This window comes from Nesoenas mayeri, assembly GCF_963082525.1.
Source record: "Nesoenas mayeri genome assembly, chromosome: 6".
Classification (NCBI taxonomy): domain Eukaryota; kingdom Metazoa; phylum Chordata; class Aves; order Columbiformes; family Columbidae; genus Nesoenas; species Nesoenas mayeri.
The window spans coordinates 7,965,879-7,986,502 of record NC_137545.1 but is presented as its reverse complement, the minus strand read 5'-3'; the positions used below and the strand labels follow the sequence as shown (position 1 = coordinate 7,986,502).

Here is a 20,624-nt window from a genome sequence, read left to right as displayed (position 1 = left end):
CAGAAGCATAGAACTATTTTTTCAAGACTTCTGCTTTTGGATGGCAACATATGGACATTTTTCTCACTTTGATATGTGCAATCTTCACGTTAATAAGATGCTGGGCTTGCTCTTCATCTCTTTCAGTGTTCACTGTTGAGCATTTGTGTTCCCTGCCATACAGATTACATTTGATTTGATTTTAATGACTATTTAATCCACTGAAGAAAAGCAAAGTCCGCAGTTCTTATATGTTAAGTCAGTTTCACAGTAAAATTTTAAGAATTTAATAATAGATGATGGTAGAGAGCTTCTTCTTGCAACTCCAATATCCAAATAAACTTTAATTTGTAGTAATTTATGAATTTTTGTACCCTCAATGTTCTGGTTCTTTAAAACTATTCAATTCCTTTTAACTTTTTAGGGAATTCTGTTTCATAATGTACATAATGTAGAAAAGCTCTTAAAGTAAAAGTGCAACAGGAGCAAAGTGTTCCAGGGAAGTAAAACTGATTAGTTGATTTATTTGGCTGAGAGAAGATGGTCCCACTCAGTTGTTATCCAAGGACATGATATTAAAAGAAAGATTTCAAGCTGGAAATAGATCTTAATGAGTATAGAAGGAGCTGATGAGTTAAATCAGCACTATAAAAACAAAGCGTGAAACAGAATAAAAATTTATCCTGACTGTCTTCTGGTTGCTTTTTTATCATTTAATCCGGTATTTTCCAGGTTGTGGGGTTGGGAGTAGGTGGTGCTGGTTTTGCCCTCTGGTAATGGAATAAAAAGTAGTTCCCATGCTTGCTATCGCAAATCTGTGTGGTGTTATGACCTGTCCCACTCTGCTTTGTTATAATAAAATGCCTCAACATACCCTTCCCTCTAGCGAGTCCTTTCCATTCCCTAAATACACAACTAGCTAAGAATGCTTTGGGTTTTTTTATCTGCAATGTTATTTGATGACTTAATTTATATACGGACTATAAATATTGTGTGTTGTTTTTCTCTTTTAGAAGACCTTTGCTGGAGAAAAAAACATTTGTTATGTTCCCCTTCTTACTATCAGTTATTAATGTAACATAAAAATATCTTCTAAATTATATGTAGCTATATGCATGGTTGAAGTGAATGCATCTAATAGGTACCATCTTTTAAAAAAAGCAAAACGCAGCTTGGTTTTTGACGGCAGTTCTGATATGGTATTTTGCCCCTAACTTTTAAGGCTGCAAAAATAACCTTTAAGTAATATTCTCAAAAGTCTATGGATAGCTGTAATATCCTTAGTGCATCTAAGTAGCACAACAAAACAAGAGACGTGTTGAGTTCTGCTTAAACTTCCCGGGGTTTTGTGAAATTATGAGGTTTGTTATTGGTTGTCCATGAGAATAAACTTCAACTGTGGACTTTTACAAGGGGAGGGAGAAAGTCCAGAACGCAAGGTAAGGAGAAACCAAAACTTGACAAAAGCGGTGGGGAAGGACAGGGAGACATACAGAGAGGGCAGTGAATTTTTAATACACGAAGGATCTATGAACAACTCCTTGGTGTGAAGGACAGCAACAAAAATCTAACAAGGTGCACAGTATTAAAAAATAATCTTGTCTCGAAAGATAGAGGTTTAAGAAGTGGTACTTTTAAAATATGTTTTTCTCTTCATAACAGTGTCATCCTTGAACCTCTCACAGGTTAGTTGCACAGAAAGTTCTTATTTGAGACAAGCATCTACCCAATAAATTCCTTAGTCTTGTAAGAACACACAGGTGGTGTAGTATATTTGCAGATATATATATATATATATGTATTTTAAATACAGCACTGAACAGATTATCCTGGGAGAGCTGTGACACGATTGCTGCAAAGAACTAGGTGGTGTCTGGGACTATATGCACAGGGCTTATTTTGATTTTTGCGATCCATTTGGCCAGGCTGCAGGAAACAGTTTGTTTCTCATTTGGACCTGTAACTAAAAAAAGCAGCTTCCTGATTTTTTTTTTTGTATTAAGAGCGGATTGTTTTTTTTCTGGCTTTTCACTTAAAGGCGCGATGCTCTTCCAGTCCTGTGTTTTGCTTCTCTCTTCGACCTCGTGTGTCGCAGTAAATCGTGCTGTGTAGTAGGGCAGCATTTGCAGTCTGGTTCTTTTTGAAATGGAGAATTGAATAGTTGTCCCCCAAGTGTAAGGTGTTCATCCAGTGCCTTGGGATGCAGCTGTGCCAAGGCTTCCCACAGGTTCACACTGATCTGCTGCGCTTGGCTGTTTCACAGCCTTTCATACTCTGGGATGAGCAAAAACCTCTTCTGATTTTTGTTACGATATATACTCACTAGCTTTCCTCTGAGCTGTCTCTACCTTGTCAAAGTTAACTGGAATTGATCAGCGCATTTAAAATTTATTAGGAAGAACCTTGTGCTGAGCGTGACCAAAGCAGGTTTGGGACTAGTACCAGAATTGGTAGCTTTTTTTTTAAAAAAAACCCAAAATGTACTGTAAAATATGCAGCTTTACTTGTAGTCGTCATTAAGGTTAATCCCTAAAGGCATGGAGCATAGAAATTGTTTTTTAAAAAAAATATCTAATTGTATAAATGTTTATATGTCACATGTCTGAGCTTCATACCTACAAGGCAATGAACCTGTTATGTATTTGCAGCCTTAGATTGATACTTAATGAAAGAATACATCTTTTTGTCAAATTGAACACTTTCATTCTTTACTTCTTGTATAAAAGCTTCCACGTGAAAGAAATGGGCTAAGACAAATGCACCATCACAGTACTTGCTTTTTGGGCCCTTTTTTAGCTATGTGTAAGTGTATACATGTGGTACTTGTTGAGTTTGAATCTTAGGTCATAAGTTAAAGTGTATTTTTGGTCTGCCGTATTTCTTCTTGACATCTGTTCACTTCTCATTAATTTACTTTCTATGTAAGTTTTAGCTTTTGACACCGCTGAAATATATATGTCAAAGAGAAAAATCTGCTGAAGGCGATTTAGAATGACTTGAATATATTAAATTTTATCTTCAGTGTGGTCTTGACTGAACACCGAATTCCTCTGTTAGCTCCCTTTTGGCTTTAAAAATAAGAAAAGTTAAAATACACCCAATGAGTATATTAGGTTAATCTTTGCTTTCAGGGAAGTGAAAAGAATTTGTGCATCTTTCCTAATTCTTCATATACTTTTAGCCTCTTCTTTCTGTTTTTATTTGCATTGTTTTGTGAGAGCTTCAAGTGTACATTTTTCACTTCTTTTCCCATTGCAGATTTTGAGGGATGGACTCCAATGCTGTTGCAGATTTACAGTATCCATGTTGAAATTTTCCCCCAAAATAGAAATAAATCATAGCTCAGAATGAATGTGCTGGATATTCTGTAGCCTCAGTATTGATTTTCTGGATGTTCTTCCTCAGTGATACTTGCAAAGCCTTTTCAAGCTGATTTCATGTGGAAAATATGTCGACTTGACCTTGCTTGTATCCTCCCTTCACTTTTGAAGCCGTTGCTTCTCAGCTGGGTTTGAGTGGGAGGCAGGCGGGTTTATTCGGTCCTACTGAACACCACTGAAGGAGAAACAATTGAAAAGAGTTGTCACAGCTTCAGAATTGAAAAACACGTTACTGTAGTTTAGCTTTGGACTTTTCTGCTCTGTCCTCTGAAGCTGAGAACCTGCAAGCCAAGCAGTTGAGCTGAACAGGACTAAAGCCATAAGGTGCACCATGTGCCGTTCAGCCCTTTGATTTGCGCTGTAAAAAATGCTGCTGATGCTCTTTATGTTTTCAGAAAGAAATGATGACTAAACCTAATCTTTTCACTTTTTTTGTTTGTTTTCTATGCAGATGTCCACACCGAAGCAGTACAAGCAGCACTCGCAAAATACAAAGAGAGGAAAATGCCCATGCCTTCAAAAAGACGGTCTGTTCTTGTGCACTCTTCAGTAGAAACGTACACACCTCCAGGTATCTATTGAGTTAACATATGTAAATCTTGCCAGGTGAACGTGATAGCAAAGTATAAAGAGCAAATGCTTTTTCTGCTGAGTTGTAAGTATGTTGCCATAAACTTCCATATCAGTGCCTGTATTTCCTGATTATTAGGTGTTGGTTGGATTTGTTCTTTGGTGTCTTTTCTCAGGATTTTTAGTGTCTCATCCAGAGATACTGTTGCTGCTAAAGGTACACTTGAAAGCAATAGTAAGAGTGAGCAGTTGCCCTTTATGCATTATGTTCTCTTATGTAATGTCTCGCTTGGAAGGAGATAATCTTGGCAAGCATGTCAGAGCTGTAAATACCTTATTTCATGTTGCATAAGATTCCTCTTTAAGAGTTGAAGAAAATGCCAGAGCATTAAGTTGCTGCATTAGCTTGCAGAACATTCATCAAGATGATTTCAACTGCGAGCAATTTAAAACATTCGGAAAAATCATATGCTATAATTGTTCAGATTGTTTAGGTCAGAACATTTTCTTTAATGTTTTTTTTTTTTAGGGAAAACAAAAGTAATCTTCCTGTTGTCTCACAATGAATTCCCTAGGGGTTAGGAAAATCTTTCTCCAGATAACATGTTGTGCTAGCAAGCCAAGTGTTTGGGGGCCAGTATCTTGTATACAAAGAGGAATTTCCCTAAGCTCTTAAGTTTTTAATCGTGTACACTTGTCTTGTCTAATGTGGCCCAGAGTAGAAGCACACTGACCTCTAGTGCCCTTCTGCATCAATTCTATTTCTTACCTGTCTTCTGTAAAAGAGCAGATCTGCTGGGCCGCTCTCTTGCTTCATGGGCTATATTATTTCTTTCTGTTCTTCCCATTTAAAGAAAATTACAGTTTGATGATCACACACTTTTGTATATTGTTTTACAGATTTTCTAGTTATTTCATAAGTTAATAAGCTTCTTCTGTAGCCTGCTGTGTGGTCTTTCTTCACCTTCATGTTTTTGCTTATAAGATATGCTAAGGTATCATGCATTTTGATTAGCCAGTTCTTCTAGCACTCATATACTCAGAAGCCCATGAGTGCAGCTGTTGCAGCAGAGAGCTCATCATGCTCTTGTGTTTTCTTGCATACATATTGGTTTTGTGTGTGAAAGTTGTCATGAATTGCATAAGGTGAAATCCTGGAGGAAATTTAACATAGAGTGACCACCTGGGTACCGAGGCTTTGGGAAGGAGGCCCTGAGTTTTCTGGTTATAGCTCTCCAGAGCGATATTCTTTCTCAGTCTCCAAAAGAAACTCTGATAGATCAGTTAGCGGTGCATTTCAGGTCGCATCACTCAGTGCTTTTCTCTCGTTCCCTGAGTGTGTCACATCACTATGTGCTTGGTGTGCGGTACATCACAATAAGAACAGAACATGCTGCTGTTCTGCCTATAATTTGGTGTACAAAAAATAGCTGGCATCCAGAAACTGCTGAGAGCAGAGGACAGCTAGGCTTTCCTGTCTCCCGTAGCATTTAAAACTGTCAAAGGATTCTCCTTGCAGTTTTTTTGAGAGAACCAAAGTATCGTTCTCTTTGGAATACCTTCAGGACAGATTGGAGGCAGAGTCCCTGCCGTTTCTGCTGTGCCCATTGTGCCTGAGGTCAGGGCTCTGCAGGCTGCTACTGGGAAGAAGAGACTCTATATTAAAAAAGAGAAAAAGGAGATGCTGTGGGTATATTTTTAGGTTATGTGATCAGAGCTGGTCTGCACACCTTTGCAGGAGCACAAAGAGTGGCAGATGGGGAAGCCCAAATAATGCCCTGCCCCAGCTACTCCCAGGCAGCCGTCCCCACAAGCCCAGAGGAGCACAGGGAGGAATGGCAGCAGGAACCCAAATTAAGGACTCAGAGAAGGGTCACCCCTCCCAGGGCTGTCCTGAGACAGCCCCAGCCCCTCTGCCCAGGTATGAGACCCATCAGACCAGTCAACCCTAGAGAGCCTTCCAGACTGAGTGGGCATGGCATGGAGGGATGTGGGACATGTTATGGGATCACAGAATCACAGAATGTCAGGGGCTGGAAGGGACCTCAAAAACTCATCCAGTGCAATCCCCCCATGGAGCAGGAACACCCAGATGAGGTTACACAGGAAGGTGTCCAGGCGGGTTGGAATGTCTGCAGAGAAGGAGACTCCACAACCCCCCTGGGCAGCCTGGGCCAGGCTCTGGCACCCTCACTGAGAAGTTGTTTCTTCTCATATTTAAGTGGAACCTCCTGTGTTCCAGTTTGAACCCACTGCCCCTTGTCCTGTCATTGGTTGTCACCGAGAAGAGCCTGGCTTCATCCTCGTGACACTCACCCTTTATATATTTGTAACCATTAGCGAGATCACCCCTCAGTCTCCTCTTGTCCAGCTCCAGAGCCCCAGCTCCCTCAGCCTTTCCTCACATGGGAGATGCTCCACTCTATTAATCATCTTTGTTTCTCTGTGCAAGGCAAGAATATCTGGGGAGTGTATGAGACTCATAATACGATGTTTAAGTGGGGAACCACAGATGAGGAAAGAGGTAGATTTAGGGGAGGAACATCCCCAAATACGTGGGGACGTGGGGCTCGTACATCCGGGTGCCTGCAACTGGGGAGACTGGAATCTAGGGATCAGCAGCCCGAGTGTCCCAGCCCGGCTGCTGGAGGGTTCCCTGTTGTACGTGTGTGTGCACGTGTGAGCTCCAACCTGCTCGGCCAGCGGGATCAGCCCCTGTTTCTATGAGTGCTGCTGCAGTGTCCAGGCCCCTGGTTGAATTCTCTATCATGGGAGATCGGGCCATTCAGAAATATTCTGAGGACTTGCTTCTAGTTATATTAGTTCACCAAAATAATTCTTTTTATGGGCCTGCATTTATTTGCAAAGTTAGCTCAGCAAAAAAGATCTGAAATTGCAAAGAAGCTGAGTAGCGCTAGAGCATCTAGTTTTGTTGTCTTGAGCCATTTGGCCACTGCCTTAGAATTCCTTGTATTGGCAGAAGTTAATGCAATTAAAATCAAGCCTTCTTAATAATTGATATTTTGTTACAAACAGTTACCATCAATCACCAGGAAGGAAGCACTGGATTCCAGTCACAGCCTTAAATTCAAAACCAACTCCTGACTGGCAGTAATGCTTTCATCAGTCATCCTTCCAAAAATTTTAGCGTGGTTTTGTTTTCATCCCATCGAGTCTCCCATCCTCCCCACGCGGATTTCACATGATCAGAACTTGAACCGCAGTCTGGACGCGACTTTAGTCCAAAGGGTGGTGGTTTCTGTGGCTCTTTTGGGCCGGGTCCCAGCCAGGAAGAGCCGCACGCCAAGTACATTCTGCTCGCAGCACACCCAGAACCACCAATTAACTCTTGCAACTGCCACGGAGCTCGTTACTGATGTTCCCCTGCTAATTTTCTGTTGTAATTTTGGTTTGATATTAGAATGGGTTTACTGCGGATCAGTACAGTTAATATTTTGCATTTAAAGTGGGTTTTTTTTCTGACTCTGCTTATGTAAGACATTTGAAAGCTTAGAAAGGTTAGAGACTTCATTAAACTTGTATCTGGATAACGAGATACTATCAGAGCATGTATTCTTTGAGAAACTTGTTTATTCAGTAGTTTGATTTCTTACTCTGAAGTGATAATAGATTGCATGTGTGATTTGTTGGTTTGTTGGGTTTTTTTAATTCGAAACCTGATTGTAATCCCGTCTTGTCCTATATTCCTGGAATTGTTTATTTTTGCTTTCTGCCTCAAAGAAATGGACGGTTGCGAGCACTGAGGGGCAGGTTTGGCTCCTCTCCAGGCGCAGATGGAGTCACCAGCCAAAACCTACAACCGTGGCAGTAAACCAGACATGTCACACAAGACCCGGGAATGGGGATCCACCACAGTTGTATCTCCTCAAAGATCGATTGCTTGCGTAGTTTCATTCCAAATTACCACGTTTGACTAAGGATGGTCAAGTAATGAGAGATCTGCAATTTTAGCTTTGAAAATGCCATCGAGTTAAGCGAGCTTCTTATTAAATTATCTCTGATTTTTGTGGTTTTAGACTGTTTAAGAGCAATTATTCTGAAGGTGTTGGAAACGCACGTATTCTTGAAAAGCAGAAAATTAAACACTCGGTGACTGAAATTTGTTCACAAAGATGAGGAAAGGAGTTTTCATGTGACTTCAACAAAATGTACATGGAATTGTATAGAGCTGAACAGTTATGTGTTCAGAGGATTTGAAAAAAAAAGAGTTTCTATTTTTCACTCAAAATGAAGAGAGTTGTATCTTCTTGATATTTGGAAAGACCTTTTTATTTGTTACTGAGAGGACAATAAACATGGAAAGATACAGTGCCAAAGGGAAACTTCTGGAAAGTTGTAAATAACGGAATGGTAGTTAAAATAGGAGCCCTTTATCAGACTTCTAGCAGCGACAGATATACATCTAGAATGAAAAGATGCTTTATTAAGCATTTCTGTGTAGTTGTCACTGTTTAAGGCTGGGCTGGCAAATGAATGACAGATAGTCTCTATTAATCCTTTCCTTCCTCAGAAGAGAAAAGGAGAGTAACATCAGTTTATGTTGTCAAAATATGTTTTTAAACTCTTTTGAATTAGATTAATGAAGTTACTCTTTCATTGAACTTTATAGTATTGTGCTCTTTTTTAGTGATCTGTTCTCAAAATATTTGTCAAAAGAATTGAAAATTGAAGGATTCCCCCCCCCCAAAAAAAAAAGGGGCAGTTAATTTTTTTATTTATTAGATGGGACAACATTCAGAACAGAAATATTCTTGTTAAGAACAGAAATATTCTTTCAGTGGAATAGTTAGTGGATGTCCTAGGTACCTTAGGGAGAAGCGTCAAGTCTTGTGTCATTCCAAATGCAGGACATGAATGAAACTTTGCTTCAGGTGTTTACTAGTTATAATGTGAAGTCGTTGCATGAATCTAAAAGACGGCAATGAGCAGAATTTGTGCATGCGAATATACCATTTGCTTAAAACATGCATCTCATGTGTAGCACATGAGAACGCCGCGTGAAGAACATGGAAAAAAACTTCATGTTCCCGTCTGTTGGGTCATTCCCACATTACATGCCTGTCATCGTTATTTTAATCACAGACACATCGTCAGCATCAGAAGATGAGGGCTCGTTACGTCGGCAAGGGCGGATCACCTCCACTCCGTTCCAGAGCCATTCCAACGTAGAGCCCTGGCTTAACCGGGTTATTCAGGGCTCCTCCACCTCATCCTCTGCATCCTCCACCTCATCTCATCCCGGAGGGAAACCTGCTGCTGCTTCCAATGCCGCCACCGCTGCTGCCACTGTGCTTGCAGATCTCATGGCACACACCCAGCTAGGTCAGTAAAGAACCGCCTGCATGGTTGCAATCAAATCCCGTTTACAATCCCCAAGCAGGGCTAAACTCAAAAGTCTTAGCCGGAAAATACCTCAATAGCCTTTAAAACGTACAATCCACCGACCAGGTATGTATGATATGTATATGTATTTAATTGAAACCCAACAAGTTGTTCATGAGATCTGAACGTGCATTCTTCTTGGTAAAATGCTTGATTTATCAAGAATCGGAGGTTCAGTTTTACTAGATTCAAAGGCAGAATTGCAAAGGGGTCATATTTGCGGTGCATGCTTTCCAATCTGCATGTATTTACCCAGGACCATACCAGGATTTCAGAGGTGACTCAATTGGTTAACACCCAAAAGACTAGAAAAACATCCAGAATCTTTTGGAATGCTGTGAAATCAGAGATACCGACAAAGCTAGATTTCAAGCACAAATGTGATTTTTTTTCCTTTAATTAAAATTGAAGTCATGAGTACTCCTTTATTGTGAAACTAGAGTGAAAATATACAAGTACTGGTAAGTAAAAATGTGAGTTTTGTTTCAATCTCTGTAACACTGAAGGTCCAGAACTTTGGGCTGCCTTTTTTTTAGTCCTGAGACGCAGGGCAAAGTCTTTTGGCAGATCGGGTAGACAGGGAGAAAGGCTATGGAAATAATTTTATAAGGTTTTTGTACGCTTTAGTGAAGACTGATAGTGGATTTATATGCGTGCAACAGGTCCGCACTAATGTTAAACCATGGGAAGGGACCCAGAGGAGAAACATTAACTTTGTATTTCTTTTTTTTTACTCCAAGTAATTTAGAAAAATTGAATGAAGAATGATGTTTATTTCACCTGTGGGCTACAGCATGGAGTTCTTGTGCTTCTACATGCAGTAGGCATGACATATATTATTCTTGGACATTTCTCGTTTTGGCAGTTTTAGTGCTCAACTTACCCGGCTTTTTGCTGATCTGTGACTGTACCTACATACACTATACAGACAGGTTTTTTTATTTCATTATGAAGAACAGGTTAGGTCAGATGAAGAGAACACACTGCGATGCTTTAGATTTAAACTGAGTATGCAGGCTTCTCTATGCTTTGAGATGTCAATTAACACGATAATTTAAGGCTGCAAAAGCAGCTGGTCTAGCTGTTATATTCAATTTTAATTGGAAGTCCAGTCATGTAGCCTCTAGATCTCCCTGTTTGGATGATACGAACAGGTCACAGTTCTCTTTGGTGTGAGGCAGCTGTTGATGAGAGGGTCAGTTCTTCGTTCTTTGCTGGTTGCCAGCAGAGTTCCTTCTGCCAGATAGTCATTTTGGGATATCAGCCTTAGTTTATAGTAGCTACAGGCTTCAAAATGCAACCAATGCTTGTAGTTTGTGACCAGGAGTTTTACTGCTCCAGATTCCTAAAGCACGTTGTGAAACGGGGAGAGGATGCTGAACCAGCTGGAGGTTGGATGTGCCTCTCAGGTTAGCTTTTGTGCCTGTGTTACTACGGGGTTTGTTTTGTTTGTACTAAACATACCCATCTTATTACCTTTAAAGAGCTCCAAATTTTTGTCCTGCCATTTCCAAGCTTATTTATACTGAGAAATTTGCAAATTTAACAAATAAGCTTGGAAGGTTAGCCATCCTTTAAGTGTGATTGAAACTCTGAATGTAGCTGTGAAAACTTACAAGATACACAAAATGTAACACAGCATCCTGTTATGTGTAATATCTCAGGCCATATAAATGCATAGCAGGTTTCACAACTAGCTTGTTAAGCCCTATCCATCAGGAGTATTTAATCATCAAAATTCTATGCAAAATCAAGACCTTATTAACCGTTCACAGTCCAGCATTTATGTAGCTAAATGTTGGACTGCATGCAGTGGAGGAGCTTGGAATTTCGTTAATGGGAAATAAATATGCAATTACAGTATCTATCAGGAAGGAAGCTCAGGGATTAATAAGAGCTGATCTACCAAAAATATTCAGAAAGGTAAAATTTCCAGTGCCTTTGACAAAAAATTATATGTACTTTTGCAATAGCATAATCTTGCTCATTTCTGAAATGCTTGCCATATTCCATCAGTATTCATTTCTAGCTTGGTGACATTCATGCATGTCCAATAACAATTCAGTTGTGACTTTTTTTCTTGTTTGTCTGTAATCTTCTTTGCTCACGAGAACATGAAACTTACTCATTTGTTACATAGAAAACTTTTTAAATTATTTATAAATACTAGTATACTTTCAAAAAGGACTCCTTTGATTTGTCCTAGAGCATAAGAGGGTTTTTTCTCAGCTGATGTGCTGACACCAGCAATATAAAAGGCATCTGACATATTTTACATATTATGCCGTACTAAAATATTCTGTATTTTGACTATGTACTGAATAGCTATTCACAATTTTGATATGGTGGAGAATTTAAATGTAGCTGATTGTTCCCTTGCAGCTCATCTTCTCCAGCTTGCATTTTTAATGATGAGATCATACCACATTCCCAAGCAATAGGCTGCAGTGTTGGAAGTGGAAGGTTCCAGTATTCAGTAAAGTTAGATAAGAATGTGCCTTATTTTTAAGCTTTCACCTATAGAAGCAGGGACAACACCTACATGTTGTTTTGGGGGCTTTGTTTTCTTTTAGTGCAATATTTTCTTTATAATGAATAAGGCTGGCAATGTGTCTGGGTGTTTTCTCAAGGTCACCATCTCAACGTTGGGGTATTTCCCAACTTAACTCTTGTCAGAGTAACTGGAAAAATGGATTCTCGTGGTATTGACCCACTATTTATTGAAAGAGTTTAAAGTACAAGTCCTTTTCTGAAGGGGAAGCCGGGTTCTAAGTGTAGATGTTCCGCGCTGCTCTAGCTCTATGAGCAGTTCACAGGAGCTGTAAGTGTGTTAGAAACAGTTTCAAAGAGTTTATTGAAGGGGAAATGCAAGGGTGAAGTAGCGGCTTGTGCATCCTGTTTGTGTTCTGGCTGTGTGAGTGCACTCTCTTTTATTTTCAGTTGTTCCAGTACAATTTAATAAACTTCTTTTAAATGTCCATTTTGGCTGAGTGGTTTCCTAGGGACCAAACAATCATACACAGCCATCTCTAGGTCTAACCTGGGTAAGGACTTTATTCGAAAGTGTTTGAATCTTCAGCCTGAGATTCCTCCTTAGACACGGCGTTCTCTCTGATGTCTAGCATTTAATTTGCTGTATTGTATCCCATACATGATTTTTTGGGCTACTGTTCTCTCTTTTGCATTTATCTCTGTCTCCTTACCAATAATGGAAAGGCGCTTCAGTCTAAATCCAGTTAATTCTTTTCCTGAAGTCACAAATCTGTTCAGACTTTTGAATGTTTTTTGACTACTCACCCCTTCTCTTCCTCTGCTTTGCCACAGTATCTCTAGATGGTACAGACTAATTTCATGGGCATATTTTAATAAAATGCTTAAATAATTAATAAAGCTAATGCAATATTTATCTGAGCATAAATCCTGAAAATTTCTACATGCATAGAAAGAATTTTGCCCTCTCCAGGCAGAATTGGTAGGGTCAGTTCAGCTGTATACGAGACAAAATAGCCGTGGGCAGCAGAGATGTTGTTGATAAGGCCCCTCTATGGTGAGGGGCATTGATTGGCATGAAACTCAGCTCTGAGATGCTTGTAAGATACATGAATGCTGATAGATGAGAACCTCCATATATAGTTAATTTTTGTGCTTATTTTCAGTGGGGAATGGTCGTGAATGGGTTTTTTGTTTCTCCTCTGAGCATTCTCATTTTTTGTGTGATTTCTTTGAGCTGCTCCCAAGCACACAGCTCTTCCGTAAACGTTCCCAAATAGCTTCTTCCTTACGTTATTTTCTGAGCATCTAATTGCAGAGCTGTTGTGTCTCAAATATCTGCCTCGTGCACGTGGGCGGAAGATTGCTTTTTCCCAACAGGAATCTGCATGTAAAACCTCCATCTTTTCAGCATTTCGACTTCTGTACTTCATGTGCAGCAACTGACCCATTTGTGCATCAGTCTCATAGTGTGTGTCAGTCTCTTGTCCCCTCTTTTGATTGTTAGATAATATTTGTACCTATGTGTACGTCACTTTGCGTGTACATTTTTTGTCACCTTAATGTTTAGTGGGGACAACTTCATCTATAGTAGTGCCATTTTGGGGCCTTCTTCTGATGAAACCACGCTGCAGATACGTCCCGAACTGTAGTTCTTCATAGTATTATATATTCAAAGTGTGGAAGGTTTAGACATTGATAATCACTTCAGGGTCTGTAAGTTGGACTTGTGGGCCAATCCTGCAGTATTGGAACAGGCACATTTGATTCTGTGTCCTTATCTGTGATTAACTGATATGCTGCATGAAGTCTGTGTTTTGAGACTTTGATAACGCAAAGGAAAAAAACAGGCACAACCAAAAAGCCACTCAAAAAGTACATGGAACACAGCAAAAGCATTTCGAGTTACTCTGAATACATGGGCTTTCTATATGTCCTTTAAAGTGGTAATACAGATTGATTTTACGCATAGATGTCAACTTTTCTTATTACTGGTTCTAACTCAGACATTTGTCAGAGACACGAAGTGATATTTTGTCCTTCTTGTACCATACCCACATGAAAGGAATTTGTGGTCCATGCTTAGTACCCAGCAAAACAGGTCTCAGCAATACAAAAATTGGTATTGCAGTGATTATTGTTGCAAAGTATGGTAATGGATTTAATTTTTTCTTCTGGTGATCCCTTTGAAACCGCGTAGAGCTGTCCTGGTGGCTCGTACATCAGCTCTGGGAATCCGTGAACAGAGCTACAAGCACTTATTATCTTACTGCTCGTTGCTCCCTCAGAATGGATGGGGCAATATATGTGTTTCACAGCCCTGCCTGCACGTCCTTGCGCTTTGAACTCTTTCTGCAGGATTTGTGGCACATAATATTGAATTATTTATTCAATATTATGAATATTTCAGGCCTCCAATTCTTGTTTTTTCTTGTTAGAGCACTTCTCTGGATACTGCTATTTCCTAACCTGTGATTCCATTCAAAACTGTTCCATAATCTGTAGATCACGATTTTGGATTGACGGTATTCCCCAGGCTTTGTTCTGCAGCACAGAAAGGTGGTGCAGTTCTAAACAAAGCTGCTTTGTTACAAGTTGGTTCTCAAACCCCCTGTATGTGAGGATTTGAGAAATGTCCTGCTTTCCTCATGTTGATATACATTATACAAAAAATTCAGTATTTATTGCTTGTAGCACACACCATTAAAATGAAACAGGATGTCACATCCAGCCACAAATGACCACCTCATGCCTCAGGAAACTCTGTGCTAAATTTATCTGTTGTGAGCAGTGTGTGTGTGTAGTGTTGGCCTCCATACCACAGGTTTTATCAGTGTTACAGGTATTCCAGGTGTTCTCATTGACAAATGCCCCAGTGAATAACATACTCTGTCTGTACCACAACAAAACCAGGAACATTGTGACACTGTTAGGAACAAGTGGTATGAAAAGCTGCTAAAGGAAAACCATGACTGGTCTTACTGCAGGTTTCAGTTGTTTAAGTCAGCAGTTATTTCCTGTGAGGGAGTCTCATGTCACCGTGTCCATCCTCAAGATGTATTCAGGCCTAACTGCACGATCTTTGTCACCTTACATCTTAATCTGTGTTTCTCAACAAAAGACTTTTTCTTATAGCCTGCAGAATGTAGATAAGTGTTTCGTGTTATCCTGAGGCAAAAGTTCCTGTCTTTTAAACCTTATGCTTTTGTCTCTTTCTCTTCCTATGGGACTTAGACTAGTCATTCCAGTTTTGTGGTGAGAATTTGGCTGCCTGTATTCCTTCTGAGAGATGTGGGACAGACTTTCTTTGGAGCCTTGTGCCATTTACTCATAATTACTCACCACTTTGGATATATTGATCCTTAAGTTGACTGATGAGCTCCCATGTCTATCTTCTTTTTCTACAGATAACCACTCTGCACCTCCAGATGTAACCACTGGCCTGGTGGAACATTTACATCACGAGCGTCCACAGGTGGCATCAGTACGAGGAGTTCCCAGAGGCTACAACAGCAGCATTTTGGAAACTGCAGATGGTGATTGTATTAGAAACCTCCTGCCTTTTCAACCTGTGTCCCTTATTCTGAATAAACAAACACATAACAGAGCTTGACACCCATCAGGTGCTATATGCCTGCCCCTCCAGAGCTTTGCAGTAGCATGGTCTGTCTGTCCATCTGCCACAGCACAGGAACCTGTAATGCGTTGCCTATGTTCTGCTGGTGGAAGCTGACTCATTTTCTGTATATTTCTGTACTAATACGCAATACAAGCCCTTCAGTCTCATGTTTTAATTTTATATTGCCTCAGAGCTGAAGTTTCATTAAATATAAATAACCATACAAATTTATAGCTAACTTAAAATAAGTATATCACATATAAAAATGAAAATCAGTATTCAACATGGGTTTGTGTGGTGATGATTTTTTGGCTCGCCCTGTAAGCTATTGAAAGATTCACTTATTTTTTCCAAGTATTCTCACACTTTCAGAACGGAATGAATGTTAAGATGTAGCAAATACCTAGGCTCTTGAAGAAAAGAACATTCTTCAGGTTTGTGTTGGAATCTCATGAAGGAGTTAGCAGTTTGAAAAGCTAGATTAAAGTGTGAGGAGGTTTGTGCATCAGCCAGGCAGCTAGGGAACAGCGTTGGTGTAAAACTATTGAATCCACGGTGGAAACTCTTACTGATTAAAGCTGTTTTTTCCCAAACAAGCTGCTCACCTTGAATGACTTTCCACCTGAACTCTGTGCTGAGCTTAGCGTGATGTTGTCAGTGATATGTTTTACTATATGTTTATTAATATGTGGTAAGTAATAAATCTTTTCTGCTTGGCAGGTGTCCCAGTGAATAGCAGAGTGTCCTCTAAAATCCAACAGCTTCTCAACACCTTGAAAAGACCAAAGCGCCCACCTTTGAAAGAGTTTTTTGTTGATGATTTTGAAGAACTGCTAGAAGGTTAATTTTCTTTCAAATACATTTTTCACTCTTTGTGTAAGCGATTCACGAAAGAACTGATAAGTCTCTTCCCAGTAGAAAACAAATCATGGTAGAGTTGATATACTGGAGGCAGAAAGGTCGTATGCTGTCACAAATGAAACACAATCTTCAGTTCAACCCTCCTGCTCAGTGTGCTTGTTCTCTCCTCCTCCCTCACTTTGGAAACTCTTCTGATTCAGCCTAATTTGGGCCAGTGTGATGAGCTAGTGAATACTAAAGACAGTGATTTGCAGATAACTTGGAGAAATTCTTTTCACATCTTTGTCAAGAAATAAATTGGTGCACCCAGAAGTTGTCATGTTTGGTGATGGTCCCCTCATCACTTCTTGCCTCAGAGATTCTAAATTCTACCCTATGGTAACCAGTGAATTTATAGAGGGTACTCTTTGGAGTAAATCAGGACATGGCCCAAGTGTAACCGATGGTGCAGTGGTCCTGTGGGAGCTTCCTGTTCAAAGAGGTCTGATGAGATCAGGCTGCTCGGGGCTGTGTCCGGTCCCATCTGAGCATCTACAGCCATGGAGATTCCACCACGGCCTCTCTGGCCATTCGCAAGCAGCTGCTTGTCTGCAAACACCCCCACGTCCTGCTCTGAAAAGCTGCTTTGTAGCCGCTCAGTGCCCAAATAGAGTTAGATGAAAGCAGTTACTTATTAGTAACTGCCATTTATTATGATAATACTGTTTGCATACATATTAATATCTTCTTAAAATCCAGAAGCTTTCGTTATTTTAGAGGTTCAGAGGAATTAAATACATTGAGTGCGATGTGCAAAGTGTCCTGTCTGTGCACTACGTGGAAGGATAGTGCTTGCACATGCTCTGCAGATATTGCTCAGCTAGAAACCACTATTTTCCTCTCTGTATGCCTGTATCCAGGCAGAAAGAAAAGCATCTTGAGCAAATGTAGAAGTCGCTTAGCCTTTAAAACCAGGCTTAGCCTTTAAAACCAGCTGCAACGGCAAATTTTGGAGCATGATTTTTGTTCCGTTCTCTTAGTCCTAAAAGATTAAGTGAAAATTTTTTGCTCGATGCAACATTTTTGAGCAGCGATTACTAGATTCCCTGTGCTTTTGTTTGATGCTCTAAGATAGGAAGTGATGCATTACGATACGAAGCTTCTAGTCTTTCACTGAAGATTTTTCAGGCAAGCTTGCATTGAGGCACACATCTGTCATTGCAGAGAACAGAAAGCATCACTTTGAAGTGTTAATTTAACTGATTGCGTAGATTGACTGTTAGCGAAATCCAACCTTGGCTTTGTTTTGCTCACTGAGATCAAGATACTTCACCTTCTTGAGCAGCTTGGGGCAGGATTTTAACAGCCGGCGACTCAGAGACCAAATGGCATAAAACCCTGTGGTGTTCCACAGCTGAGAGACACGATCCAGAAATCAAACAGAATATTCTGTTAGTGGCACAGTTTTAGCTGTAGGTAATCCATACCAGGAGCATTTCATCGCATTGTTACAGAAGCATTGTGTCATTCTTCATCACTGGTTGAGAATTCAGTGTAGCGAAAATAAATGTCCAGTTGTGACTGAAGCCATTCTCTCTGATAATGCTTCTTGACTCGGTGTAGGGTTTCATTTAAACAGGTGTGAAGAGCAAAGAGCAGAAAAATATCTCTCCAAAGTAGAGAAAGAGAGTGAACTAGGGATTGAAATTCTGCTCCAGTGGCCAGGTGCTTTGAATAATGTGGAATCAGAGCTCCAAAGTGATGGCAATTGTTTTTTCTGGAGCCAAGAGCTGATGAGCTTAGCATCATCAGAGAGCAGAGAAGCGATGGTCGCTGTGGGGAAGAGGAAGGTGAGAACAGTTCATAGAACAGCCTGTGGAGTGTAACTTGCACGTGTTGTAAGGATTGACATTTTCCCTGTCTGGTTTCAGTGCAACAGCCTGACCCAAACCAACCAAAGCCCGAAGGAAACCAGGTGAACGTTCTCAAAGGGGAGCCCGTAGGTGTGGTGACCAACTGGCCGCCCTCTCTGCTGGCCGCGCTGCAGCGCTGGGGAACCACCCAGCCCAAAGCCCCATGTCTCACGGCGCTGGACACCACCGGCAAAGCTGTTTACACGCTCACCTACGGTAGGTGTTGGTGGTAACTGCCAGGTGTCCATTGTGCAATTAATTTGTTTTACATAAGAGGGACTGACTGTGCTCGGGACAGATACTTTGAGATTGCTGTTTGAATGGTGGTGGTGAATTCATTGTCTGTGGAAAAAAACATTTTAAAGAATATGGTATTGACTCCTTACAAGTGGCTATTTGTAAATTTCCAACAATTGTGTGGGTTTTTTCTTAAAGAGAACACTAAAAATAGCACAGTGTGAAATAACAGGAAGAAACAGATGACTAAACATGGCACTCCTCAGATTCCCAGAGCAGATATGAAATTTTAGCATGTTTTTGCATATCCTTACAGAGGAGATTTCTACTTTAGGAGCATAATAAAGATGTTATTGTGGGAAGAGTAACTTGCCTGTATCAATGAGCTAAAAATATTTTAGTAATTGCATTTTTTTGAAAGTAAGCGTCCTCCCCCGGGCAGTTAACTACAGCGTTTCATTGAATAGTATGATAGTATGTTAAAGTTTCTCGTTTGCATTCTTACAGCTGAATTATGTTACAGGAAATGTCACTGAGTAGCTGCATCGGTTTCATTACTTTGCAGTGGAGCTTTGAGAATTGTTTAGAATATCGTGTTTAGTTTTACATTTGGAAAATAAAAAGGAAAAGAAAAACTAACAAGAAGCCAAGCTCTGAATTGTACTCGACCTCTCTGCCAAGTACACTGAATGGCCAGACAGGCCAGTTGATGTACTTGAGTCCTGTGTAACACAGGGACAAAAATGTTGAATTGACAAGCTTGGGACTGACATACACAACTGATGGCTGCTGCGTGGTCTCAAAGGATGTCAGTACATGATAAAGACCCTGTACTAGAAAGCACAGTCTGGGATGCTGTTTGCCACAGCACGCTGCTTTGGGGGATTCTTGCTTTGATTTACCATTTAGAGTGGAAGATCTTTGCTGTTGCTCAATTTTTTATAAATAGTTTCTCTAGCAAAGCTCTTTTTTTTTTTGGGACACTAAAAAATTGATTTTTACATTGTGTCAAGTAGTTAGATTGTTTGTCTTTGTATTTAATAACTTGGAATATTTTGTTCTGAATTATTGAGAGCTGTGTAGATCACTACTGAGCCCTGAAATGGCATTTTACAGAGCCAGTTATTGTGGCATTTATTCCAGCCTTTGTTGATTCAGTTAAGTTTGTGTCCAGTTTAGGATGTTTCTTTTTAGGATCTTTCATTTCCAAGCAGCATGCTTTCTCTAAGAGCCTCCTTAAGTGCCTTTTGGAAATGCAGTGAGGTTGCGTCAACCAGATTAGTGCGTGTGTGTGGACACTCGCACTGAAACACCAGAGGACTCAGTAGTTTGTGGGATGGGATTGTGTTCACAACAGCAGTGTCCGCTTTTGCCCAGTCGCTGGCTCCTGTGCCTGTTTACCCTATTCTAACACTGCCAACTTGCCCAATGTGTGTATCAGGCACTGAGATTTGAAATTAAATGTTAAAATTGTAGTGTCTGTTTGAAATTTCTGTATTGTCTGTTTTTTCTTTAGGCAAGCTGTGGAGTCGAAGCTTGAAGTTAGCGTATACCCTGCTGAACAGGCTAACCACTAAGAATGAACCCATGCTGAAGCCTGGAGACAGGGTAGGCTTCTGTTTCAAATGGTCTCTAGGGATATAATAAGACAGTGAGGACCAGCTTTAGCTGAAGAAAACCTTGTTATACTGTGACTTATTATATTATCACAACATTTAGTGTTTCTGTTCCTGGTTTAAATACGAACCTGAACGTTGTTGGGAAGATTTTATTTCCACAAATTAAAAAGCAGCCCTCCCTTCCACAATGACAGCAAAAAACATTCGTTATTTTAATGTGTTTTTATAGGTAGCTCTCGTATTTCCTAATAGTGATCCGGTTATGTTTATGGTGGCATTTTATGGATGTCTCCTGGCAGAACTTATTCCCGTTCCAATAGAAGTTCCACTAACAAGAAAGGTAGGCAAATCTATTCAGCAATTTTATGGTTTGATAAATAAAGGGGGCGGGGGGGTGGTCTAAATCCTCTAGTCCTTACATGGGACCCCTCAAAGCCTGCACTTTTGAAAGCAGTATGGTGCATCAGTTGAACTACTCGGTGCATGTCATATGTTTGGAAAGTAATATGTAGTTAGGGAAGGGGGAAAATATATGAAGCTAGTAAGTCAACTATTTTTGGATATGTAACTGTAG

The 20,624-nt window shown here is 40.2% G+C and overlaps 1 protein-coding gene across 3 annotated transcripts in view; it reads left to right on the top strand.

The window, feature by feature from the left end:
• The window catches only part of DIP2A (disco interacting protein 2 homolog A), a gene marked incomplete at both ends in the record, with an annotated part of 103,486 nt that overhangs the window by 49,864 nt on the left and 32,998 nt on the right, over positions 1-20,624 (top strand). For 2 of the 3 annotated variants that reach the window (XM_080346879.1, XM_080346878.1), the window contains 7 exons: positions 3,811-3,930; positions 9,033-9,272; positions 15,230-15,358; positions 16,162-16,281; positions 18,213-18,410; positions 19,948-20,039; positions 20,280-20,390. In XM_080346879.1, the coding sequence (XP_080203005.1) occupies positions 3,811-3,930; positions 9,033-9,272; positions 15,230-15,358; positions 16,162-16,281; positions 18,213-18,410; positions 19,948-20,039; positions 20,280-20,390 (1,010 nt within the window). The remainder of the gene's footprint in view (positions 1-3,810; positions 3,931-9,032; positions 9,273-15,229; positions 15,359-16,161; positions 16,282-18,212; positions 18,411-19,947; positions 20,040-20,279; positions 20,391-20,624) is intronic. The other variant, XM_080346880.1, reaches the window with a different exon arrangement.